The sequence below is a fragment of the Antennarius striatus genome, chromosome 11, assembly GCF_040054535.1.
Source record: "Antennarius striatus isolate MH-2024 chromosome 11, ASM4005453v1, whole genome shotgun sequence".
Lineage (NCBI taxonomy): Eukaryota > Metazoa > Chordata > Actinopteri > Lophiiformes > Antennariidae > Antennarius > Antennarius striatus.
Genome location: NC_090786.1, coordinates 16415356 through 16432008, shown reverse-complemented (window position 1 = coordinate 16432008; position 16653 = coordinate 16415356). Strand labels below are relative to the sequence as shown.

The 16653-nt window shown below is 40.4% G+C and overlaps 3 protein-coding genes across 3 annotated transcripts; 2 read left to right on the top strand and 1 right to left on the bottom strand.

Annotated features, from left to right (window-relative positions):
- Window positions 1-3476: 3476 nt before the first annotated feature.
- On the top strand, window positions 3477-8257 carry LOC137604236 (zinc transporter ZIP9-like). Its single transcript, XM_068328244.1, has 7 exons — window positions 3477-3715; window positions 4142-4247; window positions 4451-4615; window positions 4714-4770; window positions 5855-5940; window positions 6026-6160; window positions 6254-8257. Exons 1-7 carry the CDS (start codon window positions 3620-3622, stop codon window positions 6506-6508), a joined length of 900 nt encoding a protein of 299 aa, XP_068184345.1. The 5' UTR covers window positions 3477-3619; the 3' UTR covers window positions 6509-8257.
- Window positions 8258-8439: 182 nt separating this feature from the next.
- Window positions 8440-10950, bottom strand: LOC137604235 (coiled-coil domain-containing protein 177-like). Its single transcript, XM_068328243.1, has one exon. It carries the CDS (start codon window positions 10264-10266, stop codon window positions 8578-8580), a length of 1689 nt encoding a protein of 562 aa, XP_068184344.1. The 5' UTR covers window positions 10267-10950; the 3' UTR covers window positions 8440-8577.
- A 581-nt stretch (window positions 10951-11531) lies between these two features.
- On the top strand, window positions 11532-16171 carry nsmce4a (NSE4 homolog A, SMC5-SMC6 complex component). Its single transcript, XM_068327482.1, has 11 exons — window positions 11532-11645; window positions 12362-12577; window positions 12685-12765; window positions 13542-13672; window positions 14120-14295; window positions 14468-14567; window positions 14786-14876; window positions 14952-15046; window positions 15136-15184; window positions 15762-15847; window positions 15952-16171. The coding sequence occupies exons 2-11, from the start codon at window positions 12373-12375 to the stop codon at window positions 16012-16014; spliced, it is 1077 nt and encodes a 358-aa protein (XP_068183583.1). The 5' UTR covers window positions 11532-11645; window positions 12362-12372; the 3' UTR covers window positions 16015-16171.
- Window positions 16172-16653: the final 482 nt, after the last annotated feature.

Below are 16653 nucleotides of genomic sequence, written 5' to 3'. Positions count from 1 at the left end.
AACTGAAAGAATCCCTTGTGGAAAATGTGGTTCTAAAACCACAATTATTAAGAAAATATGTTAGAAAATATGTTGGAAGTTTAATCGAACAAAATACAACAAAAAAGATTAAAAAACATTTTAAAAAAAAGACATAAATAGAATGCTCAAGCACACAAGGGTGTGTTGAGATAAGACATCCAACACATGGTTAGGGAGTGAGGGAAGGAGGGAGGGAGTAGAAAACGGGTGTCAAGCTGGCAGGAGAGACGCTGGTTTATAAGCTATCTGCATATCCAAACACACGGCCGGCCTGCAGGGCATCCAAGAGTTTTTCTGGCTTACACAGGCGTTTACATCTCTCATGAAAAGGTTAAACCAGGAGAGACATTAGCAAAGTCTTCTCAATGTTCTATCTTTTTTTTTCTCTCCAATCTACGCTGTTTTCAACCCTTTTTTTTGTCATCTACACACCCATTCATCCCCCACTACAACATTATAACACTAATTTGAATTTCAAGTTTTGTGATATCATTTCTTGTTATTTTTTATATTTAAAAAAATGGGCAACAAACAATTAAACAAAAATATAGCGGGAACTTCCTGATGTCATTTCTTATTATTTTTTTAAATATTAAAAATAGGTTCCAAACAAAAATAGTGGGAGTGGAGATGGGAGGGGCTGGTCAAGGTCTTGCCATGTAAGTTAGCTTCATCAATTGGGGGAGTGGACAGAAGGGACTTGTTTATGTCATGTTATGTTAATTCACTCTGCCATTGGAAACAGTTGCAGCAGAAGGGAATTGGGGTGGGACAAGGACATGGGGTCACCAAAAGATCGATGCCATTATTCATTTTCACAAAAGTTGGCTTTGTATTTCTCTCTCCCATTGTTCCACACGTATATTGCAGTTATCAGAACCATCATTCCACACTGTGATCTCTGACTTCTGAATGACAGATGTTCATTGACCAAATCTTCTGATCTTCTCTAGTGACTTTTTTATTTTTTGATTCTCACTGAAAGGACTTTGAGTTGCAGTAAGGACTCATCACTTTAGGACTTTCTTTTCCACCTTGCTCTTGTGCAACATTCTTTTTAGATGTTTCTCCTTGGATTCATTTTGCTTCCATATTCACAGACTTAAACACATTTCATTTCTGTTGACTGCATTATTTATATCAGTACAGTATCTTCATCCTTATTGTGCTGCTCTGGAGTCGTTGCCTAAATCATTAGGCCATCTTCATTTTCAGGGGTAGAGGACTCATCACAGGATAGGGTCTATCTGGATCGTTAGCGACATTGTGATCATCAGAGATTCCTGACATAGGCCATTACGCTACAGGGATAGAATCACATGATCTGTTCAACTGATGATGTAACCGGTTTTAGCAGAGGTGGCCAGCATCATGAGATGAGTTATGTAAAAAAAAAAAAAGGAAGAAATCATGTGAACTGGTGGAACTGGTGTGTAGTCATGTAAGAGTTCTAGAATCAACATCTCGACTGTTCTGAAGTGGTTGAGTTGCTGTTGTTCCCAGTCACTTCCACTGTTATAGTACTTGCAAGTATAGTATAATAACAGCTGACCGTGGAATATTTAGTATTACGAAGTTTCACAAATGAACTTATTGTACAGTACAACTCTGAATTCAAAAAGCTTTACAGTGTGACCCATTCTATTACAAACTGTTTGTAGAAGCAGGCTGCTTGCCTCGGTGTGTGATTTCATACACATGTGGACATGGAAGTGTTTGGAACATACAGATTTAAAGATTTGGAGTGATGTTCACATAGTTTAAGCAATACAGTGTGTTTGTGTGTGTGTGTGTGTGTCTGTGTGTGTGTGTGTGTGTGTGTGTGTGTGTGTGTGTGTGTGTGTGTGTGTGTGTGTGTGTGTGTGTGTGTGTGTGTGTGTGTGTGTGTGTGTGTGTGTCAGTGTGTTTTATTAAACTTTTTCATGCTTAGAGTCAACTCTCAATGTGGTACAGTTCTCCCCACATGTCAGCTGACCCTTGTGGCAGAGAGGAGTTTTGAGTCAGGTATTAAACTTGACCAACAAGGTCAGCACTCCAGAGCAGCAGCACACGGCTCAAACGTGACTCGTCACTCCTGTTGTTGACTTCAGATTCATAAAGTGTAAATATTTTTGAAGCCATTTTGAAACAGTGTCGACACACAGATATCGCAGAAATGAAAAAAGTCGAGGATTAGTCATCCTGGGACTCAGTTAGTCTGACCGTTTGGCTAGTTTAGCATTCATTCATGAATGAATGGTTAGTTCATTAAAGTTGTAATCCTGCACACAGATACACTGTACAATGGGGACTAATATGAAATCACAATCACATACTATAGATCAGACATTATCATTATTTTGGATGTAATCATTGCTTATTTACATTAAAAAAAAGGAAACAATGGCATGACATGTTCTTGTGTGTGACATTAGAAAACAGACCCATGTTCTTCAATCAAATTGGAGACGGCAATTAACGATGACCCGACAAATATGTTTTTCCATGTAATTTTTCTCCAATGATCAGACCTAGGACAAAAATGTGCATGGAAAGAAAATATCTACTTTTGGCAGGTCATCTTTAATTGCTGTTTCACAAGAATTCGAAGAGCTCCTTGTGAACATGATTTATTCCTGATCTGAGGACGTTATTGTTAGATTTTCTTCTTCCTTGAGTTAAATGCTAATTGGAGAGACACCTTTTGATGTTGAATTTTAATATTTCTTTTTAATTTAAATCATTCCTCATAAATGCAAATAACACGCTTTTTAATTGACCTGGAGAACTTGACAAACATCTTTCAAACGTCTTTCCTCAATGATAGCCGTCCACACGTAGTATGTCAGACTTCATTTTCTCTGCTGTGAGCAGCTTTCTTATTTTTTTGCCCTTTTTTGCCTATATGCCAGTCTATTAATTTTCACAGCTGGAAGGTTTCGGGTTTGAGTCTTTTCTGTGAGGAATTTGTATGTTCTCCTTCCATCTGTGTGGGTCCTCTCCAGAGTCTCCAGCTTCCCCCCACCTTCAAAAACATGCACTTCAGGTGAACTGATCGTTCCAAATTGCCTGAAGGTGTGAGTGTGAGTGGCTGTTTGCTCTGCAGTGCACCGGCATCGTGCTCGCAGCGTCCCCCGCCTCTCACCCATAAGTCAGCTGGGATAGGCTCCAGCAACCCCTGTGACCTGCAAAAGCAGAAGATGATGAATGACAAGATGATAAGACAATGAATGAATGACACCTAATTCGTGTGACCCCTTTTTTATCTGGATTTCGTATTCAACAGGTAAATTTAATGGCAATAACACTGCAACTTGAAATTCCCCTCTTCTAATCCTGTGACCTCTCTTGAATTTCCACAACCCAGTCTTGGGATCATCGACTTCTATTTAGAAACCCTGGAGCTCCAGGGGACAGGGTGCTGTTCTTTATTTTGGGCAGTAGGTGGCCCTCAGGAGTAATGTACAGTGGTGGTTCTTGGAGCAGGGAGTCGGGGAGTGACGTGGAATTCAGGATACTTCCTCGAACAGCAATAAATGAGGCGACAACAAGAGAAGAGACTTCTCAGCTGGATCTGATGATATGAACTCAGAAAGTGAGGGAGTGAAGAGAGGTCATCATGGACGGCGGGCTGATTGTTACTCTGGTGTCTATTGCCATGTTTGCAGGGACTTTTTTACTTGGATTCATCCCACTGTTTTTCAAACTCTCGGAGGTAAATGCTTTCTTTTTTATTTGATCCTAATTATGATTTGTTGGCCTTTTTAGCAAGTGATAAATTCATCAGTATTCATCCTCTTCCATACTCCCGAAGAACAACTTTACAAAATAATAACATTTTATGTCTGTTAATGTTGTTTTGTCTATAATAAAGTTATAATAATATGATATATAATCATTGGAAACACACCAGAAAGGAGCTGCCTGCGGCTCTACCTCCCCCTCACCTGCATGCTCACATACTATATGCATGGACCTACTTACCTGTGTAGAGTGTAGTCTTAATTTACCCTTGGGAATTAATACAGTGAATAAAATTAGAATTATAAAATAAAAAAAATAAAAAACTACAACAATGGGTTAACTGACAAATAGATCAAGCTTCGTCATATTTTATCGAGAATCATGTGCTGATCCATAGAGACGTCTGCAGTTTGTCACCATCCTGGGGGCAGGCCTCCTTTGTGGGACCGCCATGGCAGTGGTGATTCCAGAAGGAATGGACTTGCTGGGGGAGACATGGAGAGGTGAGCAGTACACAGCTGGACCACTACATCAAACCTTAACTACTGTCTTTGGGATCATCACACAACAACTGTTTTATTTATTCTTTATTCTTCTGCTGACAGCTTTAGCTTTCATTCCCATGTGTGCTAACACTGCCTTGTTGGATTTTTTTTTTCTGTGGAATTTACAAAAGCTCCTCCTGACTGTCATCTTCTCTCTGCAGCATCCTGCTCTGATTTGACATCCAGCCTGAATGCCAGTGACAATAAACATGTAAATTCCACAGTCACAACCCCATCACCAAAGTTCTTCATTGGACTGGCTTTAACTTTGGGGTTCATTTTGATGTTTGTGGTGGATCAGATTGGAAGTTACCTTTCAACACGTGGCAAGTTGACAAAACTGTGAAAGCAAATTAATTTTTCAGAATCTCACTTTTGCTCGTGTAATTTTTACCAACACAGTATATGCAATATCTCGTTTCAGAGCACAAAAACCAGGTTGGCATCACAGCCACTTTGGGCCTTGTTATTCATGCTGCAGGTATTGATGCATTGTGTTTAATGTTGATTTCAGTCCAAGATACATGTTCATTCAAGGAACTCTAAACCACAAGCTGGAAAAATTCTCTCAAAGGCTGTAAATGTTCATTTCCTCATGTTATTGAACATGTGATTCCCTCACTTTTACTTTACTTTCTTTACTTTCTACACAACCACCAACAAAGTGGAAGCGATAAAGAATGAGGCTTTGTCCATCGTTTTCATGTATAATTTCAGAATTACAAGTCCAAAATTCTTCAAATTCCTTTTTTTTTTTTTTTTTTGGTTGTCTGTTTGGAAAAATCTCCAGACATCCATTCATTATTCATTCTGGGAGGACTATGTCTCTAATGAATCCTACTGAGTCATATAGCTAAAAAATACAACAAAAAACTATAAGGATATTTTTTCACGTGCCCATCACCCATATTCTGAAGAGGTGATTTTTTTTAAGCATTTCAATTTTTTAATTACAGTATTTATTGATTTTTATTTTGATAATCATAACTTTTTTCAAATATGTAATTTACAAAAAAAGTGACTCCTTGATTCTTCCTCCAGGTCCTGAAAAATAATCTTAAATGTATGAAAGTCATTGCTTCAGTGAAGTAAAACAATACTAACTGCAGACCAGAAATATATATTTTTATAACATGTGGTCTATGTTCTCCTCTGTGTGGGTTTCCCTCACTGATGACTTTAAATTGACGACAGTTGTGAGTGCAAAGTGCAAATATTTGTCTTTCTAGGCTAGCTTCTAAAGACAATCTGATGCCTTTTCCAGGATATATTCTGCCAAGAAACCTAAACAGGATAAGCAGTTACAAAAAAAATTAATGAATATTTGACTGATGATTGTTGTCGCAAAAAGTCACTTAACTGAAGGGAGTCTAGTTACATGCGGTCATGACGGTGTGCTCTTTGGTCATTATCAGTTCAGTGGTAAGCTTTCTTAATTTGTTGATGTACTGTATGTCCTTGGAGGAGAGCCTGAGGGTTTCATTCTTGTTGAGTCACAATGATAAATACTGAAGAAGCACTTTATTTAGGTCAATAAGAAAAGGTTGTTTTCATTGTGATTATAGCTGATGGATTTGCTCTGGGTGCAGCTGTGGCTACCGACAAGGTGACAGTGCAAGTGATAGTATTTTGTGCTGTCATTCTACATAAGGTGAGATTCATTGAGTTTGATATAAGGTAGTGTAAGCTACAAATACGATTACAGGAACACCTGACGTATCGTTCTTTTTTTCTAGGCACCTGCAGCCTGTGGTCTGGTCTCCTTTCTCATGCACGCAGGTCTTCAAAAGAAGTACATTCAAGGACATTTGCTGGCCTTTTCAGCTGCAGCACCCATACTTGCCATCACCTCATACTTTATATTACGTGCAGTAAGGCAGCACACATCAGCCAATTTAATCTGTCTCAAAGAAGACCTGAATTCTACTGATTAAAGTTTCATTTGTCTTTATGTTTGTGTCCAGTCTGGTAGTTCAACACAAAGCCAGTTCAGTGCCACAGGCGTGGGGATGCTCTTCTCAGCTGGGACCTTCCTCTACGTGGCCACGGTACACATTCTCCCAGAGGTCAGCAGGACGACCAAACCCTCCTCTGAACACCAGCAGCTCAGTGAAGACAAGGACACACATCAGCGACAGCTGGGGCTCCTGGAGAGCCTCACACTCATCGCTGGGATGGGGCTCCCGTTGTTGCTGGCTCTTGGTTTGAATGACAATTGAGAAAGACTTTTCAATGCAAATGAAATGCTTTAAGAAGAAAACTCTCAGGTGTGTGATCTATAGGAATGGAGCGAAATGAAGTACTATAGACAAAGTGCTGCTTTGAAGTGAATTATCATTCCAAGAGAGACAAAAGGGTGTGATTTGCTGCCATGCTTAGATTCTGTAAGCCTCCATTTCATCATGTCTGATAAATTCTGGGGATATTCCTTGTCAAGATCAGAAACACAAGTAACTGGATCTATTCATAGTAACGCCTGTCAACCAAACAAAAGGAGAATTTAAAAACACACTCCTCTTTTGTTTGTTCATTCGAGCGCTTGGAAAACAAGGACCAAATTCTTATTTTACTCCCGTGCTTTAATCCAGATTGCCAAAACACATGATGTAATACCTTTGTGGAAACATTTTATTAGTTTCACCAAACATCTACGACATGAGGTCGTAGATATTTGGTGCCTCTTTATCAAATAGTCATTCACAGAAAAACTAGTTTTTTCGTGATATAATAATGTAAATGTGATAATTCAGCTGCCTCAGGCTTTGGTTTTAAGCCTCAGTCAACCAACAGTTTAAATTATCAGTGACTCCAGTCAGCCAGATATTGGTAAGTCATTACAGTTTTGAATGCGGCTATGCAAGAAAAAAAAATCACTCTTTAAATTATTTTAAAATGTTTCTTGATTTATAAAAAATATGTAAATACAGTGCATTAGAAAATCTATGTAATTTTAAAAAATATACAAAAAAAATCCTTATAAGAATCGAGCGATCACACACTAAGTAACACATCATCAAAACACAAATTTAACTACTTCATAAGTCCCAGAGCAGAAAGGATGAATTTGAAATCAGCTGCAGGAACAACTTATTTATTTATATTTTCCATTAAGCAGCTACAAACTGAGGTCTGCAGGTCTGCAATTACAGGGTCTATGTATATAATCTACTCCAGTCAAAGATTACAATCTTGTGAGACACTGATGTAGAGACACAAAGAAACATGAACCTTCAGTCCGGCCTCCGCTGACCTTACAGCTTGTGGGCTGGAACTTGACCCAACTTCAACCTCCTGAATTTTCTCAATGTCCTTTCATTTCTGCTGATAATAGATTATATTGTCCATGTCAGACATGCTGTACTTGTTTCTGAAGCAACATGTTTTACAAATACATATTTGTTCTTTAACTAATTCATTTGTGAAACATGTTTTGTTCGTTCAGTTACTTTTGACAGGAACTTCTCTTATCTCCAATCATTCTGGGGTGGAAGAGTAACTTCACTTCAAGACGGGCAAATAATTTAGAAAAATTAAAATACTCATTTTCAACACTTGAAATGTTATTTTTGTGCCACTTTCAAATGAACGTGTAATTTAAAGATTTTGTAAATCATCAAATTCTGTTTCTATATTTTACCCAGTTTACTAATTTTTTAGAAATGGGGATATAAGTTGTTTGCATTTTCTATTTGTGTTTTTACCTCTTTTGCTTCAGGACCTCTTGCTTTACAATTTAACCAAAACTTCACTAAACATTACAGTACAATATTCAAAATAATAATTGCTCTATGAGCCAAAGGTTGTGAACCACTGCCGTGAAGCTCTGCTTTAGCGCTTCTTGGAAGGTGATTGTGACACCAAGCAGACTGTAAAAATATTATTGTATTATTGTAAAACTATAGACTGTAATATGTACTGTCATATCACAACGAGTCTCCCACTGCTGGAAATGACAAGGGATAACAATACCACAGTAAAACGTCAAAACATCCAAGCAGAACTTCTTGGTATACTGTAATCTAAATTGTAGCTGTTTAAACAGGAGCAGCAGATGATCTGTGGAACCAGCTCAAGAGGTTATTTTTCCTTCTTCACAAAAGTCTCTGGATAGCTCGAGCTGTCAGACGCAGAGCCCAACCTGTCGAACCTGTCTGGCTGTCGTGTGCAAATGTGGCGATAAAAAGCAGCCTAATTGCCCGAGGGCTTCTGCAAACAGATTTAGTTTATATGTTGTTGCTCAGAATCATTTTGAACTGTACCGAGGTGCTGATGAGAGAAAATAACATCTTCATACTTTCATGTGGTTCATCGAGGCAACCAGCTGAGCCTCCAGAGCCATTTGGTCAAAGGTCCTCCTGTGTGTTTCCTGTCTCACTCTCTCCCTCATGTGAAAGGAGGCGCGAGCCAACCTGTGCGCCTCCTCCTGCTTCTGCTCCCGTTGTTTCCGCAGCCTCTCCCTCCTCCACTCCTTCATCGAGATGCAGCGTTCTCTGACCTTCTTCATTGCCTCCTCATCTCTCTGCAACCGCTCTCTCAGCGTCTGATGGCAGAGTAGCCGGTGCTTGTTGTGCTGGTGTGTCTGCTGAGCTCTGGCCCAGTGCTGAGCTGAGACCTGCGTGGCGGCTCTCTCCCTCCGCCGCTGGCTCAGCTGGACCAGGATCCGTTTGTGTGTGTGCTGCTGCACGTCCTGCAGCTTGGCCTTCAGTCGGGCCTTCCGAATCTGCTCCTCCTCCCGGTGCGCCCGTTCCTGCAGCTCCTTCAGCCGTCCCTCTACAGCCTCGGTGTGTTTCTCACAGATGTGTCGGAGCTTTCTCTCAAGCGTGCTCCTCATCTGTGCCTCCTCTTCCTCAGCCCGTTGCTCCAACTGGTGTTTCAGAAGGATGTGTCGCAGCAGCTCCTGGCGATTTACCTCCTCCAGCCACCTCCTCTTCTTCTGCTCTTGGAACTCTTTCCTCCTCCTGGCCTTCTGTTCTCTTTCTACCCCAATCTGTCTCTCCCTCTCTTGCCTCATCATCTCCAGCTCCTCTTTCTCTCTCAGCAGCTTCTCCTGACAGTGCTTACGCCCCAATGCCTCTTTGTGTGCAGCCTCCATCTTTTCCCTCCGTTGTGCAACAACCTCTGCTTTCATCCTACTCCATCTTTCCTTGTGCATCAGCACCTCCTGTTCCAGCTGTTTCACTTTCTCTTCCTGGCACTGCTGCCTCATCCTCTTACGAGCCCTCAGCATCTCATGCCAGCGTTGCATACCCTGCTCCAATTTCTTCCTCCTCTCTTTCTCTGCCTGAGCCTGACGGACCTCCTCCTGCCTTCGGGCCTCCATTCGCTCCTGTTCCTCCTGCTGACAGCGCTTCATGGCTTCCTGCTCCTCCTGGTGTTTCACCAGCATGAGGGCCGCTATCTTGCGGTCTCTCTCTGACACTGTGACGCACATTTTCTTCCTAATGTCCTCGGTGAGCCTCTCCAGTTTCATCTCAGTGGCTGGGGAGTGTCTGAGGTCTCCCAGGCTGAAGCTACACACCGTACTTCTGTCTGGGTGTCTTTTCCCAGAAGTTGAACAAGACAACCTGCTCACAGACTTCCTTTTGTAACACAGATCTGCATATTGGAAGTCCTTTGAGTAATCTTTCAGCCGTCTATTGGGCACCACCTCCAGGCTTGAGTCCTTACTGCTGTGACCTGGCCACCTGTTGGCCTCCAGGATAATCCTCTCCCTCTCTTCCCGGCACATTTGTAGAAGCTTCGTTCTCTCCTTTTCGTAGGATTCGTGCATAACTCTAACCACCTCGGAGGGGACGTCATTCTGTTCTGCAATCAGCTCGTTCAGTGATTTAATCAAGAGTTCAACCGGTTTGACCCCGATTCGCACACAGGACTGTAATGAACGGGGGCTCGTTAAAACATACCGACTCCTCTCTGCACCATCCAGGTCAAAGTTGTTGAGGTCCAAACGAACCCAGGGCGGCCCCAGCTCCTCCATGGCAGCACAGAAGTTAGTGTAAAGGAACTGGATGCATATTCCCGGAGTGTCCTTTTGTGCTCCCACCCCGTGTTACAGCACGGAGCGCTAATGGAGGGATCAGTGCGCAGGAGAGAAAGATCCTCATGCGTAACGAGTGGACTTAGACAGGACGGGCTGACCATTTAAAGAAATAATTAGTTTTTTATAGGAATGGAAATGCAAGAAAAACCAATATGTTGACAGCATTTCAAAGTAATCCGTTGAATTCCAATGAGTAAAATAAATGATATAAAGATAATAAACAAGGAGCAGAAGACTAACATTCTAGATAAACTGCTTTTCTTAAAAGGAAAGGTTTAACAACATTAGACCCTGAAGGTAATCTAAATTTACTTTAAACAATTATTATTATTATTATTATTATTATTATTATTATTATTATTATTATTATTATTATTATTATCTTAAAATAATTATTGTGGAAAAGATCCAAACAATTGTAATAAAAAGTTAAAACAAACAAAGAAAAAACATACCGTAAAACACGGAACATATTCAGACAAGATATATTCCAACAGTCCTTAGGCAGCTTCATGAGAATGGATGGATGGATAGATATTCCAACAGCAGTAGAGATATACCTGCAGTCATCCAGTGATTTAATTTTGATGGTAGGTCAGTGAGGAAGTGCTCATTGCTAAAGTTTGCAGTAAAAGTACTAAATGTTAAATGTTCCTGTATGCTTGGAAGCACTGAGTCCAAAAATAAAAGTTTCATGATCTGACAATTAAAAACATGTTTTATTTGTGTTTTACTTCACTAAAACACACACACACACACACACACACACACACACACACGTAAAGAGAGAGAGACAGAGATCAGTGGCAGTGACGTAAGGGCGCTTCTTGTTACCGTGACAACAAACCAACGAATCCAATAAAGAGCGACACTTTAACGTCATCTTTAGCGCCATCTCTCGGTATGTAGCAAAACTTGACTATTGGTTTTGATCCGTCTGTCATGCATATGCTCTTTGTTTAATACATTTTGTAGGACAGAAATATTTAAAAAAAAATTTTTTTTTACATGTTAGCACCTTAAAACGTATAGTAAAATCAAAACCTTTTCGGTTTTCAATACCACTGTAAAGCTGACTTTGTCCCGGGAGCAAATCTACGTTTCCCACTCGGTGACGCCATGGCCCGCCCTTCTCTGCCTCTGATTGGTCTTTCATAATTTTTTCCTGTCACATGGTATAGTTTAGTCAGCAATGATTCGCGGTGACTTATATTATGGTCACGCGACTCTAAAGGAAGACAAACCAGAGCGGGCCGCAGTGTCGCCGCAGTGGGATACGAAAATCCGTGGCGCTTCTTCTGTCTGTTAGTTCGCAGGTCTGTTTGCTTACCTAAATGAAAATAAACAGGTCAAGTTAGACAACAATAACAGCGTTCTACAAGTATATCATTGATTTTGATCTTTAATTAATGTGTAAATGTCAAGCCGTTAAGCTACGTTGCAAGAACAAGTTTTTGTAATGGGTAATGTTGACTGTTAGCATATAACGTGTGTGAAATATAGTCCCAGATTAAAAGAATGTACAGTACCCACTCAGGGATTAATAAAGTACCGTTCCTTCTTCCCTAACAAACATGTGGAAGACCGACGCCCACTTAAACGACAGAGCAATGAGATTAAACCTGTGCTGGCGTTAGTTTGCTTGTTGATCCGCAGAAGTTTGCTGTTAGCTAGTAATATTAAAACATACTTTATGTCATAAATGTTGATTCAGCTGTATTCCAAGTGACGTCAGTGCTGTTCGTCTTCGATTTTCAATAATACATTGATTTCCCTAGCTTATTATGCTAGGAGGCTATCTAGGTTAGCTATGCTAGCCATGTTTAGCTGTGTTTGATCGGTGCTCGTATGCCATGCAGCACAACCACAGGACCGGATCAGGCTCGGTTTCTCTCCCGCCGCCAGGAAGAACCCGATAGCGGCTTCTAATCACACTGGGGGGGTCACCACACCCCCAATCTGGAACCTCTTCCGCTTGTTTTGGACTTGTGTTGTAACAACAGGTGTCCCTGTCCACGCATCTACTTTACAGGACGGCTGAGGATGAAGAGAAGTAGAAGCAGCGGTGAAGGGGTGACCCCCCGGCAGAATGGCTCTGCTACCCCCGGGAGAGGAGACCCACAGCAGAGCCACGGGGAGGAAGGAGGCGGTGGCTTCGGATCGTCCAACCTGCAGAAACAAAACGGTGACCCGGGACTCAGGAGAGAGATCCGGAGCAAATACAGAGACCTCATCAACTCCGTCCAGCGTGAGTGTGGCACAGGAGGGATGGGGCTGTTGTTGTTGTTGTTTTTATTGTTGTTGTTGTTGTTGATGACTTCCTGATCCGTTTTTGTTTCCTTCATGTCTTTACAGAGAATAGGGAAGATATGCTGAGTCCCTCCAACAACAAATTGACTGAAGTGTTAGAAGAGGCAAACAAACTTTTTAAAGATGGTAGGTGTAATATTTAAAATGTTCTCAGATATGGGTGGAAGCCCCGGTAGTTTCTCTCCAATTCAAAGCGTAATTAATCGGATTGATGTAATAGTTTTTGTCAGTAATGCCAATAAACTTGGCTTTTTGTTTTTTCTCATTTGTGCTCTGTTAGCTGTAATACCAGCAGGGTTACAGGAGGACCAACAATAGAAATATAGGAGTTAATGTTAGTTTTAGTAAATATGATATGTAGAGTTCAAGTTTGTAATAATACCTGAATTAAAGTGGTTTAAAAAAAGGATTTTCTACATTGACTAAGTGCATGTGGCAAAAATCTGTGTCTTAGCAAGACTTTATTTACATTATATATGGCTTATATTCTCTACTTAACCGCAGATAAATCACATTAGCTGAGAAGCGTAAGTGATTATGGTGGTCCAGGCAAATTAATAGAGCCTCCAGACATTGAACTAGAGCCCCATGTCCAATGTGAGGTATAAAATACACTTAAGTTAAAAACATCAGTTACCAACAAAAGAGTTATCTTTGTGACTTTAGCACATCATACCAGAGTTTGCATTTTCTCCCAGCACCTGATTGTGGTTTCCCTTTGCATGGCCAGTGTCGTCCCACAGTGCTATCACAAACACTTTGGTTAATTGAGAATTTATAATGTGCTAATAATGTTTGAATACTCATAGTATGGAGTAAGAATTTGTACCTGACTCTCTTACCATGGTCATCACACAGCCTCAACAGTAGGGAGAGGGTTCATGTCATTTTGTTCTTGGCAGTCCGACAGGCTAGAGAAGCAGCTTTGGACGCCCAGCTTCTGGTCGTGGCCACAGAATTAGGAAAGGAGAAAGCCACACAAATGTTTGCTGAGGGCACAGATTTTGATCCTGCTGCTTACGCTGAACACCTGGTGAGTGAGTTTATTCTGTGTACTCATTGTGACCACATACTAAGGACATTGGGTTTTTTTGTTTGTTGTTATTGTTGTTGTTTTGTTTGTTTAATAAAATAGTTGTCATTTCATTGTTTAGCTGTGGGATATCACATGAATGAGTCCTGGCTGCAGTCTGTACATTGCACCCTGTTACACTTTGGGGTAAAAATGATTGTGGTTGGTCTCTGATTAATTCCTCAGGTCCATGAAACTTTGTTTGAAAAAATTAAACCTATTTTCATTTACAATTAGGTGAGGAAATTATTTTCTCCTGTATATATCGTAAAAAGCAGCCTTATGTTTCAAAAGTCTTTAACCCCATTGTGTTATGGGTCGTGGGAGATATAGTAACATGATGTAACATAATGCAAACGCAATATACATTGGAGTGGTGACATGGAAAACCCTTTGTTCCTTTGACAGCTGTCCTTCATGGGGTTAAACCGACTAGAAGATTACGATGATGACGATGATGGTGATGATGATGAGGAGCAGAGGAACAGACATACAGTAGGAGGCTTCCTCCCACAGGATGCTTGGCACAGATTGGCCAGGAGAGCAGAGTGCTGTTTCAGGACAGCACCGTCCTTTCATTACATGTGAGTGTCTCAATACGTCACAGGCCAGCTGTGACTCAAATGCCTAAACACTTAACTGACTGGTAAATATTTGCTTAGTACCGTAAGTATTATGTTTGACACTATTCATGTTTTATGCTTATCCCTCAGTAGTATTGTTTGTGTCTGTGGTCCCTGTGGTTCATTTGAGCAGGTTTGGATCATTTCATGCAGAGCCGCCACCTCCGAAGCCAAGGACTGAACGACAAAGGAAGGCACCCGGAAAGGAAGCCAAAAGGATAATGCCCACACAGGTACACATTATCTTTAACATGGTTGTTCAGTCACATTTTGGTCTGATGATGATAGATTCTATCATATCACAATAATTCTATCAGATAGAATTATTTCCAAAGGTGCAACTTTCCCAAAACAGTGGATTTCATTTCCACTGTTGATTTATGTTCAGATTGAGAGGGTTTTTCATTTCCAAATACTTACGTCATCACACTACTGTAATGTTGTCTGCCAGATGAAGAAAATGGAAGACTCCCATCAAGAAACAACCGAGAAAGAGGTGGAAAGGATTCTGGGATACCTGAAGACTTATCACCAAGATGATCGTGAGTGATAAACTGTTTACAGTCCTCATGATTGTGTGATGGTTACACGCTCATTTTTCTCTGTTTTTATTGCAGCAACATCCCCAATATCATATTATGAGTTCGTCATTGACCCAAACTCATTTTCCCGGACAGTAGAGAACATTTTCCACACATCTTTTCTGATCAGGGTGAGATGTCTGCAGTAAAGTCAGTTTCAGTAGAGCTTGTTTTCCCTCTTGGGACTGTTGGCCAAGTTACACTCTTGTATGTCTTTCAGGATAGCTTGGCACGCATGTATCTGGATGATGCCAAGCTGCCTTGTATAGGTAAGGAAATGCTATATTTTGTCATATTACTGGTTAATAAGAACATAGGATCACTATTACATCCCGCGTGGTGGTGATGTATTGTAATTGTCAGTGTTTGTGTGTTCACCCGTCCATCTACCAAATATCATCAGAACCGTTGCAGATGGAGAGATTTAAAAAAAAACACATTACCCAGGTGGCAAAGGGAATGAAAATGAGATGATGACCTTGACCTTGAGAAAACTAGGTCAAGGTCAAATTTAAACTTTTGTAAAAAAATTTGCACATAATCTCAGGAACCGGATAAGATAGAAAGACGACACAAAAGGTGTTATATTCAGGGAGGCAAGGGGATGAAAATTAGATCACAATGTTGACCTTGAAAAACTAGGTCAAGGTTAAATTTTAACTTTTATACCTTTTTTAGGTAAACATTTCTGAAACCTCATGAGATAAACGTAGTCACAAAACAAAAAGCAACATTTCAGGAAGCCAGAGGCACAAAAATGTGTAGGTCAGGGTAAAATTTTGATTCAGGGGTGTCACAGGATGTTGCAGTCTCTGACTGCCTTGTCTTCTTATTTCTGTGTTCCAGCGCCAACAGAGGAAGGGGAGGTGGATACTGCAGGACCATCCACTCGTAAACAGTGCATCATTTCTTTCAGTCAAAAAATATGGAAGGTTGGTGGCACATAGGATTTACTTTCACAGCAAAATAAGACTCGCACTATAGCATATATTATTTTGTCTAAATTTGATCCTTATAACTGCTTGTTCTTTTCCAGGAGCTCATAGATGCCTACGACATCACAGACCCGATGATTCAGCCTCTGAACACACAGGAGTAGCGATGGACCTGTCACTTGTTCTTAAAAGACCAAATGCTGTTTTTAAATGTTACATTTTCTCTTAAATTTGTTAATTATAAAGGTAACATATGCGTTTTCTTTGTTTTTATGTGTTTTAAATGTTGTAAAAATTTGAATAATAAAAGAAAGAATAGCACATTGGTGTTGCTTCAGTTGATTTTTGTAATGTGCGAATAGAAGGTTTACATAAAAGCAAAACTGAAGTGTACGTTCCTGCTGTAGAATGTAATCGACACAAATTGGCTGATGAGTAATTGTGTAACTTGATGAAGTTACAGATGTTTGCTAATAGGAAAACCACTTAAGTTATATAATGATTAAGAAACCATGTAATGAATGTGGGCAATATTCTTAAAGTTTACCACATCCAAACCTTATGGCTATGGTACGTGGAACATACAGAAGGATCAACCAGCTTGTGAATGTGTAACACCTAATGCATTGATCTTGTGATGAAATCTATTTACTTGCTTTCACAAAGCTGTTCCTTTGTAGATTCTCTGTACCTTCTGCGGTGGCTCACACTATCTATTTTGGCAATTTATTAATTCTTTAGAGTTTGCCAGATGTTTTTTTTGTCCCAAATGAAAAAATGGAGCTCATTATTCTTGGATAGTC

What these genes read in the sequence shown, in the direction of transcription:
- LOC137604236 (XM_068328244.1), top strand. Translation starts at nt 3,620, where the DNA reads ATGGACGGCGGGCTGATTGTTACTCTGGTGTCTATTGCCATGTTTGCA. An exon ending in GTGCTGTCATTCTACATAAG is followed by an intron (nt 5,941 to 6,025) that starts GTGAGATTCATT and finishes CTTTTTTTCTAG; the next exon opens with GCACCTGCAGCCTGTGGTCT. An exon ending in CATACTTTATATTACGTGCA is followed by an intron (nt 6,161 to 6,253) that starts GTAAGGCAGCAC and finishes GTTTGTGTCCAG; the next exon opens with TCTGGTAGTTCAACACAAAG.
- nsmce4a (XM_068327482.1), top strand. Translation starts at nt 12,373, where the DNA reads ATGAAGAGAAGTAGAAGCAGCGGTGAAGGGGTGACCCCCCGGCAGAAT. An exon ending in AAACAAACTTTTTAAAGATG is followed by an intron (nt 12,766 to 13,541) that starts GTAGGTGTAATA and finishes TGTTCTTGGCAG; the next exon opens with TCCGACAGGCTAGAGAAGCA. An exon ending in TGCCAAGCTGCCTTGTATAG is followed by an intron (nt 15,185 to 15,761) that starts GTAAGGAAATGC and finishes TCTGTGTTCCAG; the next exon opens with CGCCAACAGAGGAAGGGGAG.
- LOC137604235 (XM_068328243.1), bottom strand. Translation starts at nt 10,266, where the DNA reads ATGGAGGAGCTGGGGCCGCCCTGGGTTCGTTTGGACCTCAACAACTTT.